This window comes from Cherax quadricarinatus, chromosome 4, assembly GCF_038502225.1.
Source record: "Cherax quadricarinatus isolate ZL_2023a chromosome 4, ASM3850222v1, whole genome shotgun sequence".
In the NCBI taxonomy this organism is placed as follows: domain Eukaryota; kingdom Metazoa; phylum Arthropoda; class Malacostraca; order Decapoda; family Parastacidae; genus Cherax; species Cherax quadricarinatus.
Window position 1 is genome coordinate 51,294,948 of NC_091295.1, and position 13,664 is coordinate 51,308,611.

Sequence of the window (13,664 nt, forward strand, 5' to 3'; positions counted from 1 at the left end):
TTTCAAGTTGCTGGGGTTGAATGTAAGTAGCCACCAACCCGATCAATCCTGCAATTTGCTCAGGTCCATTTGCAGCCTTACCTTGTCCTCGTCGGTTTTTTTTATTCTCCTCACTATTACGTCATCTGCAAACAGGGATACATCTGACTCTACCTTGTCTGGTACGTCACTGACATACACTAGTATCAGTACCAGTCCTAATGTCCCAGTACTGACCCTTGCGTAACTCGCATTTGTTACGTTTTCCTATTAACACATCTTTTTCACACAATCCCAACTGCCTGATATTGTTGCTTGCTTCTTAATTTTATGTCTGTCTCTTGTGAAATACGGTATTAGAGGCCTTTTTCGTATGTGTGCGTGTGTCTATTGGTATTTATATAAGTGTTTCCTACGGCAGCCTCATTCTACCTTGGAAATATAAACACAAATGCAGTATAATGTGATCCTTTATTGACAACGTTTCACCCACACAGTGGGCTTTTTCAAGTCACACACGGATCTACCTGGGGTTGGAAGGTACGGGAGTATTTATAGTTCAGAATGTTGAGGTCAGGTGGAGAATGCTGCATCTGATGATCTACCGGGTGGGGTTATAGAGTCTTGGGTAGCTAGGCGGGGATATTGGACAAGTTGTGAGTAGACCTTCTGCAGTGTTCTATGTTCTTATGTGGGATAGCGATGAAGAAGTTTCTTGGCGAGTGGTTCAGCTATGTTATAGAAGCCATTGTTCTGGTTGAAATTGTTGGTTATAGAGATAAACGATGATTCCAGGATTCGTCTGTATTGAGTGTTGTCTTCTGTGGCTATAAGTCTTGAGTTTCTGTAGTTAATTAAATGGTTGTGTGAATTGCGATGTTGTACACAGGCATTCCTTGTATCGTCAGTCCTGCTTGCATACTGGTGTTCTGAAATACGTGTTTGGAGGTCTCTTGATGTTTCGCCCACATATAATTTGTTGCAGTCATTACAAGGGATTATGTATACCCCTGCAGAGGATGGAGGCTTGTCCTGTCTACTACTGGTGATGTCCTTGATGGTCGTGGTTGTGGAGGTAGATACTTGGAATGATGTTTTGGCAAAGATGTTGGAAACATGTTTGGCAATGGAGTTGGTGGGAAGGACTATGTATCTCTTCTCGGCAGTGTCTTCTCTGGGTGTGTTGAAGATGTTTAATGCTCGCCGTCTGCAGTCTCTGATGAAGTGACGAGGATAGTGGAGTTTGGAAAATACTTGTTCAATTATAGTGCATTCTTCCTCAAGGAACTCGTTGCTGCAGATTCTGTGTACAACATCGCAATTCACACAACCATTTAATTAACTACAGAAACTCAAGACTTATAGCCACAGAAGACAACACTCAATACAGAAGAATCCTGGAATCATCGTTTATCTCTATAACCAACAATTTCAACCAGAACAATAGCTTCTATAACATAGCTGAACCACTCGCCAAGAAACTTCTTCATCGCTATCCCACATAAGAACATAGAACACTGCAGAAGGTCTACTCACAACTTGTCCAATATCCCCGCCTAGCTACCCAAGACTCTATAACCCCACCCGGTAGATCATCAGATGCAGCATTCTCCACCTGACCTCAACATTCTGAACTATAAATACTCCCGTACCTTCCAACCCCAGGTAGATCCGTGTGTGACTTGAAAAAGCCCACTGTGTGGGTGAAACGTTGTCAATAAAGGATCACATTATACTGCATTTGTGTTTATATTTCCATTGTGTCGGTATTTTATACCATTTATTCTCATTCTACCTTACGTACCTTCCTTAATGGTCGTTTTGTACCTCTTGGCAGATAAAGACATGACTTCCGTGAAGCCAAGCAGCAGGATGAACAGCAGCAACGACACTTGTAGAATAAGGCGTCTCATCTTTCAGGCTCACGACTTCCACCAACCTGGACACAGAAACCAGGTGTTATAAGACCTGATAATACCCTGTATGTTCTGTATGTTTTCAAGGATGTTTTGTGAATACACGTTCTCTCACACGTGATGGTATTAAATTTCTAATCGTTGCAAATTCTTTTTATCAAATGTAGTTGATTTTTTAGAGATGAGTGTACAGTGAATAGTGGTGCAGTTAACAGGCAGAGGATTGAGCCTGCACCATTCCTTGAGCAGGTATGAATAAGTAAGTAAGTAAGTAAGTTTATTCAGGTATACACAAATACAGTTACATAGAATTATCATACATAGCAGCATATGTGTAGAGAATCTAGGATAACCCAAAAAAGTCAGACAGAGTGACTTATTTCATATAGTGTCGATGTCCAGCTCGTTTTAAACACACACACACACACACACACACACACACACACACACACACACACACACACACACACACACACATACACACACACACACATAGGCTGAAAGAGTGGTCCAGTAATTCGCTCCTGCAGCTTAACTCCAAGTGCAAAGCCATGAAAACTGGGCAAAGTCGGAGAAGACCGCAGACGGAGTACACGCTAGGGAGCCAAAGGCTGTAAATCTCACTCAAGAAAAAGGATCTTGGGGTGAGTATAATACTGAGTACATCATCTCATCTAAGGCACACATCAACCAAATAACTGCTGCAGCATATGGGCGCCTGGCAAACCTAAAACCTAAGAGCATAGTTTCGACATCTGAGTAAGAAAATCATTCAAGACACTGTACACTACGTAAGGCCTATATACTAGTATGCAGCACCAGTATGGAACTCACTCCTGGTCAAGCACGTTAAGAAATTAGTCCCGGAGCTAAGAGATATGTCCTACGAGAAGAGGTTAAGGGAAATCAACCTTACGACACTGCAAGATAGGAGGAATAGGGAGAACATAACATACAATGGTAAGACACATATGCAACAGTTAGGTATCTTTATTTTGAAACGTTTCGCCTACACAGTAGGCTTCTTCAGTCGAGTACAGAAAAGTTGATAGAAGCAGAAGATACTTGAAGACGATGTAATCAGTCCATCACCCTTAAAGTTTTGAGGTGGTCAGTCCCTCAGTCTGGAGAAGAGCATTGTTCCGTTGTCTGAAACAATATGAAGTTGAAGTGACAGAATCGGGCCTTATATAGTGCCAGGAGGTGAGACGTAGGTTGATTTGGGAGGGCAGGTCCTTCTCAAACCCAGCCGTTCTCACTAGTAGAGGTTGTCGAAGTAGATGGTCTGTACCAAGATACCCTTGTGTTGCAGTGTCTGACAGAATGAACATTAAAATGGTATAAAATACCATCGGTATTTTATACCATTTTAATGTTCATAACATACAATACTAAGAGGAATTAACAAAGTACATAGGGACAGAATGTTTCAAGAGATGAAACACAGCAACAAGGGGTCACAACTGAAAGTTGAAAACTCAGACGAGTCACAGGGATGTTGGAAAGCATTTTTTTTCAGTCATAGAGTTGCCAGGAAGTGGAACAATCTGGAGAGTGATGTAGTGGATGCAGGATCCATACATAGCTTTAAGAAGAGGTATGATAAAGCTCTTGGAGGAGGGAGTGGACCTAGTAACGACCAGCGAAGAAGTGGGGCCAGGAGCTGCGAATCGACCCCTGAAGCCACAAATAGGCGATTAGACACACACACTGACACAGGCTGCTTGCAATATTCTTACATAAATTATTCCTCTGCATTTTACACATTAATATTAAATGTGTTTCAACACTTTTACCAACACTGTGTTGTTCTGGGATTCAACAGTGTACTTAAACTATTATAATAATACTGTAGTGTTGAAGGATCTAACATTATACTTAAACATAACTGCACTACAGTATTACATTGCTGCTGTTGTTGTTCATACCAATGCTTCTACTGTTAATGTTACTCCTACTGTTGCAGTTACCGCCACTTAGTCACTACCACACTATCGCCGCCACTAATCTGAAATGTCCAGGTAAGAGTTCCTGCTCACCTGATGTGCGCGTTGACCGGCTACCTAGAGCAGACTAATCCACTACTCATTCTCTTCCCGTCCTCCTCGGTTCCTCCCACTTGTAAGACGTTCATTTCCAGACACCTTCCCCGACCTACAAACGCCGCCAGGACACCTTAGTGGGTTTTAGTGTTAAGGTCGTCATGAGAGTCGTTCGCGAAGGGTTATTATTATTATAATTATGGGGAGCGCTTAACCCATAGGATTATACAGCGCAGGTGGGGAGGGGGGATGGAAGCTATTCAGGCTCAATTCAGGGAACCGGAGTGCAGATCGAATTCCCTAGATCAAGAGCCCCTCACCAGCGTCAAGGAACCTCCCTTGGGGGTTCGAGAAAGGTAAATTCCCACATGATAGCCTACTCCTACTTCTCTTTCTCTTCCTCCATTTCTCCTCCTCATTTGTCCTGTTTCCTGACGAAGCAAACCGGTAAAGGGTTAACCTTCTACTTTCTGGCAAAAAGGTATTAAAGACCCAGCTTCTCATTGTGGAGGGCCAGTGATAGCTTGACAAAATAGACTTGAAAAGATCAGAATGACTGAGTGCAAAGCCCAATTATTCATGCATGGGAGATTTCAGTAAACTTACTTTCAGAACAGCTCTGGATGGGGAGAATTACTATATAAACGTCGTGAACAAGAGCATGAAGGTGAAAAGTTGATGACTTTGATAAATGACGCATGTGCCGAGAATGAGAATTATTGAGTTTGGAAGGACCGCGAAACTGTGCTGGGACGAAGAAGAATGTTTAGAAAAAGCTTCAGATTATTATATAAAAAAAAGCACTAAATTCACTAGGGTCACAGCGCTGTGAAAGGCTTCAGAGCGAGAGGGATAGTGTGTGGTGACGACACTTGGACGTACAGTCATGGATAATCATTTAGACGTGATTATAAACTACAAGAGAATGTTATGTAATGTAGAGGAAGAGGCCCACTCAAGAAGTTTGTTTCTCATCTCCCCCTCTCCTCGTCCTTTCTAACCACCTTAGTTGCCTCTATAACATCCATTGCGCCTCGCCACACCTCATTTATCTACAATCTCTAAAAAAACGACGACAGCAGTATCGTATCACCTGTAACTTTTTAATAAATATTTGTCTATTTATTTTCTTATAGTTACGTACCGAGATTATTATTATTATAATCAAGGGGGAAGCGCTAAACCCGGAGGATTATACAGCTACGTACCGAGAGTTATGAAGCGAGAGAACATCTCGTTCCGTTCTGGATCAGTATCCTTACCAATAACGATGTCTGCTTCTCGAAATTTGTGGATTTTTGCAGCTACGGCATTGTGGTATGGGGCTACCTGGGGCTCACCATTATCAAGCTCCCATTCCTGGCAATTGTATCACGAAGTGTTAAAGATTACAGGGAAGAGTGGGGTCACCTAAATTCATGGCTTTTTTTCTATTATTCTTATAATTTCTATTTCTATTATACAACTCCTTGGATATGAGAAGCAATCTAGGTCCTCGGAGGGATGCCCCTCCAGGTACTGTTAATCACAAGTGGGAACACAGATAGAGGATGTGCATCAGGGATCACCTTGTTATTTTAGATACCCTCACTAGCTGTATCAGACTCCCAGTCATAGGTAGAGGGTCGCCTCAAATAGTCACTTAGTTTCAAGGTGCTTGTAGTAAATCTATCTGGAGGACTACCAAAGACCGCAGGGTAACCTTATCTCTCAAGTTGGAGGCCTGATCCTCATTATGGGATTTAACCCTCTCAACTCCCAGACGAGACTGAAGACTACTGAGACCCCTATCACAGCGACGAGATTCCATTGGTAACTGCATCTAGAACACGACCATTATTATAATCAAAAAGAAGCGCTAAGCCACAAGGGCTATACAGCTAGAACACGACTAAAGATTGCAAATGGTTACCTAGTTTCAAGATTTCCTAAGTAACTCTAAAACACGGCCAAAGATTGCAGATTGCAGAGAAGGGTACAGTCACCTCAAATCAATCCTCTCAACTCAACATTTATCACTGGTGTTGACACAAGAGGAGACTCTCAACAGTTAAAATTTGACTCACCGACTGATAATATTTTTTTTATCTGTTTATCAAAACACGTTTTTTCAGTGAGGTAGTTGCTTATATTAGTGTTTTCATTATACCTTATCGAATGATTAATTTGCTCACTGTGTTGCTACAGATGGTGACACTAGTTTTCTTGATAATGATCATGAGTTGATAGAGCAGTGATTTATAGCTGTAATAGTGGTGACGGTGTAAACATATATTTTTATGTTAGTGGTGCTGTGACCATGTTGTATGGTAATAGTGATTACATTATTATTATAATCAAAAAGAAGAGCTAAGCCACAAGGACTATACAGCAATAGTGATTACAATGAAAGGGGATATATTTTAGTGATGATAGCAAGGATGATAAAGACACTGGTAATAGGGACGATAGTGTTATAGTAATGATCACTGATTCATCATTACCTTAAATGAAGGCAGTTGTGTAATATTATTATTATGGAACTTTTGACAATCTGACCAATCAGATAATCCAGTAGTAATCCACACCAATGTTTAATGCATCTCAAAAATGCTCTGACAAATCAGGAATTGGCTGCCGTCCAATCCAGCGTTGTCACTGGTGGAGCTTCTAACGCCTGACCAATCAAATGTCACCACCCATCGACGCTCCCACTGGTGGGTCAACAGAAGTTCGACCACTGAGAAAATTAATGATAAAAAACCGTTATCTTCGAAATTTTCAGTCACTACTTGACCAAAGATAAGGAGTAATTTAGGTAGCTTTTTTTTTCTGTCCCCGATGACCAGCCGTGTTGATAGCGAGAGCACTTCAGAGGAAAGCACTAGAAGATATCAATCTCTACCTGATATGCTCTTATTTGAGTACACTTACATTATTTTAATCAAAAAGAAGCGCTAAACCACAAGGGCTATACAGCGCTGGAGTACACTTACAATACTTAAATTAAGATCTTGTAGTACAAACAGTTTTGCTACTAATCATAGCTTTATTATAATCATGGGGAGCGCTAAACCCGCAGGGATTATAGAGCCTATGGGGGGAGGGGGTGGAAGGTATTCAGGCTCAATTCAGGGAACTGGAGCACAGATCTAATTCCCTAGATGAAGAGCCCCTCACCAGCGTCAAGGAACCTCCCTTGAGGGGGACAAATCATCGTAACTACTCGATTTTACTACAACTACTGACTACTACACATACTATTACTGCGATTGCTACTGGAGGAATAGGCAATACATGAGTGGGTGTGAGTTGGAGCGGACTAGCTTGTGCTACTAGGTCAATGTCGTGCTCCTTAAGTGAATGTGACCTGACCTGATTAGGTTGTTGCATTGGCTTGGGATGGTGGGGAACTTGGACCTGCCTCGCATAGGCCAGTAGGCCTGCTGCAGTGTTCCTTCTTTCTTATGTTCTAATTTGAAGAATTACCTGACCCACTATAGGCAGCTGGTCCTACCACGTCATTTATGTTTTAAGAGTTATCAAATGACAGCTAGATTATAATAAAAAGCGCTAAACCATTAGGGTTATACAGCACATGACAGCTAGTATAAACGTTATTATAATCATAACCAACTGCTAAACCGGTAAGGGTCATACAGCGCTGCCTAAACACTAATGGAACACTGAATCATTTGCCAACAAATTCTTTGATCACAGCTTGAGCTTACTGATGTGCACTCTCGGTAAAGTTCCTAAAAATTTCACTGCCCTTTTAGCAATCCTTTGTTATTTTTTTTAAATTCTAACCACCCCTTTGTTCTATACGTTAAAAATCACTTCCTGCTAAACCCATCGCTAATAAGCATTCTTGTAGCAAAAAGGATTTCTTGTAGTGTCTAGGTGAATTCTACCCTTAATAACCCACGGTCGTCCTTGATCTGTTTCAGTGCCTACTATCAAACCAGATTATAAAGGGGAGCGCTAAACCTGTAGGATTATGCAGCGCCTATGGAAGGTATTCAGGCTTAATTCAGGAAACCGGAGCAGATCCAATTCCCTAGATCAAGAGCCCCTCACCAACATCAAGGAACCTTGTGGGGGAATCAAACTGAATGCTATCCATTCCCACAAGGCGCTGTATGATCCCTACGGCTTCAGCGCTAACCCCCATGAAAATAATAACTTTGTTTCAAGACAAGTAGAGAACTCTTCTACCCAGCTTGTCACCACCAAGTACTTCCAGTAAAATTCTTGACGGTTAGGTAGTTGGCAGCAAAACTTTTATTATAATCAAAAAGAAGCGCTAAACCACAAGGGCTATACAGCAGCAAAACCTTGAGCCACCCTTGTCTGAAGTCTAGGCAGAGTGCTCGGAATATGGCCGCCTACTTTAATTCATACCGAGAAATATAAATGACAGGCGAGTAAAGGTTAAACAACTGTTATCATCGTCGGTAAGGTCTTATGATAACGTGGCACAGATCTGGATCCCAAGGACGCAGCATTACTTTGATGTATGCCAGTATTCTGTAACTGTCCAATTATCATGGGAAAGCGCTAAACCCGTAGGAATATACAGCCTGTGGGGGGATGGGGGAAGGTATTCGGGCTTAATTCAGGAAACTGGAGAACAGGTCCAATTCCCTAAATCAAGAGCCCCACACCAGCGTCGGGAAACCTCCCTTGAGGGGACTGGAAAGAACAGGTAAAATTCCTTTGAACAAGACTAAACAGCGATAAACCTAGACAGAGGTTCTTTGCAAACAGCTAAATTTAGTACCTTTATAAAAAACTAAGACTAAACCCAGACAAATAGCACGAGCTAAATCCAAGATACCATACAGCACCTTTTAGAATGGAAACTACGATCCATGATTATAATCATGGGGAGCGCTAAACCAGTAGGATTATACAGCGCCTGTGGTGGGAGAGGGATGGAAGGTATTTAGGCTTCAGGGGACTGTAGCCCAATCCAATTCTCTAGATCAAGAGCCCCCCCCTCACCAACGTCAAGGAACTTCCCTTGAGGAGCTACGATCCATGAGAAACTCGAAATCTTTGAGTAACACTTCAGTATTATATAACTGCAGGTAACCTACTGGACGCCCCTATTTTTATTTACCAGTATATATTCCCAATCATGTCACGAGTTATGGGCTTTAAGCCTGTCTACATTAAGGCCCTTTGGTCGTCACCATATATATACTGAAATACAAGGTGTATATATCCTACCTGCATCACAGTGTTTCAAAATTTAAATTTTTTTTATACTATAAGTAAAACAAGAGGGCAACAAACTGGCCGTATCCCACCAAAGCAGGAAGGCCCAAAAAGAAAAACAAATTTATCTTCTTAACTTTAGCAATATATATATAGGAGAAGGGGTTACTAGTCCCTTGCTCCCGGCATTTTAGTCGCTTACGACACGCATGGCTTACGGAGGAAGAATTCTGTTCCACTTCCCAATGGAGGCAAGAGGAAATAAACAAGAACAAGAACTTGTAAGAAAATCCTGAGGAGTGTGTACGTATTTGCTTGTAAATGCATGTGTAGCGTGACCTAAGTGTAAGCAAAAGTAGCAAGACATACCTGAAATCTTGTGTTTATGAGACAGAAAAAGACACCAGCAATCCTACCATCATGTAAAACAATTGCAGGTTTCTGTGTTACACTCACTTGGCAGGACGGTAGTACCTCCCTGGGAAGCTGCTATCAACCTACTACCTAGGAAATTTATATATTTTAATAAAGAACCATATGTGGTACCTGCAGAATGACTGGACTTTTATATCAGAATAGTCATGAGGAAGCGCTAAAGCTATAAGGTTATACAGTGTCTGGAGAAAGGGAAGTAATCATGTTTGATCTGAGGAAGGAAAAGTTAACTGCAAGAGCCCTCTTGCATCAAGGTACGTCGCTTGAAGGATATTACCAGGAAAATTTGCGAATATTTTCCTCGTACTGTAAAGATAAGTTAGACCAGAGTTCTGGGGATGGCAGACACATTGCTTGTGCACTGAAGGATGGTTGAGGTTGCCTGCACGAACGCTGAAGGACGGTTAAGGTTACCTGGAACAGATATAGCCGAGGTTGCCGGCACACTACAAGATGGGTGATGTATGCACTCTGGTGGAAGATATTATCTACAGTGTTACCCCAGTGGTAATAAGTCACTCTTGTCCGACTTTTTTGGGTTATCCTAGGTACTTCACACATGCTGCTATGTATTATAATATATGCGACTGTATTTGTGTATACCTGAATAAACTTAATTACTTACCTTTAATCCAATGTGTAAAGATGCTGTTGCTTGGAGGGTCCACTAGCAAATTTTGTTAATTTTTTTTGGTCCCTCTATCTTAAAAATATATGTAGATAAAAGTGCTAAACCCATAGGTCATACAACGCCTGACGAATTTGATCCAGGGAACAGGAGAGCAAGATCAATTCCTTTGATCAAGAGTCCCTCACAAGCATCAAGGAACCTCCATTCAGTTGAAAGGAAGAAAAATAAAGAGCGAAATACAAAATTTATGCTGATTAATGGTCAGACAGTTCATTAGTACCTATCATATGTTGCAATTTTAGTATAAAAATTAGTGTGGCTTGAAACTATTAGAAAAAAAAAAAAGATCGCATGTTAGCCTTGAAATAGCATCGTCTTTTTCAAACATGATTACAAGTGATAATTTAGTAAAACAGGTAGGTAATTTAATAAAAAATTCTTAGTGCATTTCCAAAATGCAACAAGGTAAATAAAATCTATTACAATACAGTAGTGATAAAAGAGAAGTTAAAATTAACAAATGCTGAAGACTTGGTGTTAAGAGAATTTAAGAGATGCTATTGCAAGTTTCACCAGCCCACCACGGTGAGGTCTGCGACCAACGGGCTGGGCCGGGGTGAATCGTACAAAGGCTCTCATAGAGAGCCTTTGCTACATGGAACCCCAAACCATGCACCGAGGGTTACTTTGGCTGATTACCGGTGGTAGCTGGGTTACCACCAGAAATCGCTCACCAACAGCCAGGACATCAGGCTGCTGATGATATGCTGCCGGCCAGCCCACAAGGGGCGGCGCGAGAGAAGGGAGGGGAAGGCAAGGGTGAAGGAACCCCAACAAACATTACATGACTGACACTGTACCAATGTTGGGTCAACATCAAAATGTGTATATCAATTATGATGTTTACACAACAACGATGCAATGTAATGTCATGTAGTGTGTATGCTGGGAAGGATTTGACATATATAAGACACAACGCAAAAATATTGGACACTCACCAATGGCACTGCAGACAGTCCAATATATAAACCTAGTGGACAAAGCCCAAAGCATCAGTTATTCGAGTGAAAATAAAGCCAAGAACTTACAAGTCAATGACTTGGATAATAATTCTGGATAGTACATATAGAAACCTTCAGGGAACAAAGACCAATCCAGTGAGGAAGACTCTCAAGCGATTGAGAGCAACCCTGTGGGTAAGGACCTCAAGAGACTGAGAGGCAAACCAGTGCAAGCCCTCAAGGAACTAGAGCCAACCTAGTAGGGACAGACCCTCAAGGAATTGTGGGAAACAAAGTGGGGAAGGGCCTCAAGGAATTAGCAAAACCCAGTGGGAAAGGCCCTCAAGGAATTGGGGAAAACCAGTGGGAAAATGCCATCAAGGAACTGGGGGAACCCAGTGGGGAAGGCCATTGGGGAAACCAAGTGGGGAAGGCCCTCAAGGAATTGGAGGAAACCCAATGGGGAAGGTCCTCAAGGAATTGGGGGAAAGCCAGTGGGGAAGGCCCTCAAGGAACTGGGGGAAAGCCAGTGGGGAAAGTCATCAAGTAATTGGGGAAACCAAATAGGGAAGGCCCTCGTGGAACACAGGGCAACTCAGAGGAGGCATTCAAGAGGCAGGGGTCAGTCCCAGTGAAAGGTCCTCGTGGAAAGGGGCACCCCCAAATAGGGGAAGCCCTCAGGGAAGGGGGCAACCACACTCAGAGGAAGCATCATGGGTAGGGACAACCCTACCTGGGGGAAGCCTTTATGGGAAGGGGCAACACCACTTCAGTGAAAGCCACATAGAGAGGAAATCCCACATGAGAGAAGCCCTCAAAGAGGGACAACCCCATTTATGAGAGCCCTCAAGGGAAAGGGCAACCCCTCCTGGGGAAAAGCCTTTACACAGGGATAAACCCGCCTGGGGAAACCCTAATGGGAAGGGGCAAAAACCACTTCGGTGAACCCCTCGTGAATAGGGGGCAACCCTCAATATGCAGGAAACCCTCATGGGCAAGGGCAACCCAACCTGGAGGGAAGACATCATGGGAATGGGCTACCCCATTCAGGAAAAGCCTTGAATTAAAGGGTAGGGACAACCCCACCTGGGGGGAAGCCCTTAGGGAAGGGGCAACCCCATTCAGAAGCCCTCATGAACAAGGTCAAACCCTCTTAGAAGAAGCCCCTATGACAATGGGCAACCCCACTGGAGGGGAAGCCTTTATGGACGGGGCACAACCCCCACTTGAAGGGAAGCCTTTATGGGACTGGGCAATCCCACCTGAGAAGAAGCCCTTATGGGAAGGGGTAACCCCACTTAGGGAAAACCCTCATGAACTGGGGCCAACCACTGGGGAAGCCTTCTTGCACAAAGCCGACCACTGGGCAAGCCTTAAATGGACAGGGGCCAACCACTTGGGAAACTTTCATGGGCAGGGTCAACAACTGAGAAAACTCTCACGGACAGGAGCCAACCATTAACAAACCATAATAGATAAAGGCCAACCACTGAAGACCTCATGGTCAGGGGCCAAAAACTGGGCGAAACCCTCATGGACAAGGGCCAACCACTGACAAAATCCTCATGGATAGGTGCCAACCACTGAAGCCCTTATGAACAGGGGCAAAAAACTGGGAAAAACCTTCTTGGATAGGGGCAAACACTGGGGAAGCCCTCATGGATAGGGGCCAACCACTCAGGTAATTCCTCATGTGCAAGGACTCCACTCTGGGAGGCCCTAATGGGCAAATGCTTCACTCTAGGAGACCCACATGGGCAAGGGTTTCCTTCAGGGGCGCCCATGTGGACACGGGCTCCATTCATCCACAAAATGAAGTTAAAAGAAGTAATTATTGTACACAAGGAGACACTCGGAAACGTTCAATTCCTTGTATGAAAAGTCCCTCACCAAAGTCGTGGAACCTTCCTTGAGACAACTTACAGACCAGGTTAATCCCACTCATTACCTAATATTCAGATGAAGTTCACTTCTCACTTGACCCAGTTTACAAACAAGTTCGCGCCTTGCTCTACCCAATACTAACGTTCATTCCCTAATCCACTTTTCTTGACTAGGCCCATTGCTCTACCCAATTTTCAGTCGAGGTTCGTCTCTCTCTACACCTAATTATCTGTGTATGGTTTAACTCAATTATCTAAGTTAATTCCTCGCTTTACCCAATGATTTGTGTAAGTTAATTAGTCGCTACACCCAATTATCATCTTCATTTCTTTACCCTCAGACCTCGAGGCAACTTTGTGGGGAGACCAAGGGAGTGGGAGCAACCCAGTGGGAGAGGCCTTCAAAGGACTGAGGGCAACCTAGTTGAGACCCTCAAGGAACTGGGGATAATCCATTGGAAAGTGACCCAAGGGACTGGGGACACCCCACTAGGGAGACCCAAATGACTGGGGGTTACCTAGTGGTGGAAACCCTCAAGGAACTGGGGGCAAACCAGTGGGTAAGGCCGTCAAGG

At 43.2% G+C, this 13,664-nt stretch overlaps 1 protein-coding gene across 3 annotated transcripts in view; it reads right to left on the minus strand.

The window, feature by feature from the left end:
- LOC128684544 (alkaline phosphatase-like) overlaps window positions 1–4,068 on the minus strand; it is a 46,247-nt gene extending 42,179 nt beyond the window's left edge. Inside the window, exons 1-2 of one of the 3 annotated variants that reach the window (XM_070096709.1) lie at window positions 3,935–4,068; window positions 1,784–1,918 (exon numbers count right to left, since the gene is read on the minus strand). In XM_070096709.1, the coding sequence (XP_069952810.1) occupies window positions 1,784–1,892 (109 nt within the window). In that variant the 5' untranslated portion in view covers window positions 1,893–1,918; window positions 3,935–4,068. The other 2 variants (XM_070096715.1, XM_070096717.1) reach the window with 2 other exon arrangements.
- Window positions 4,069–13,664: the final 9,596 nt, after the last annotated feature.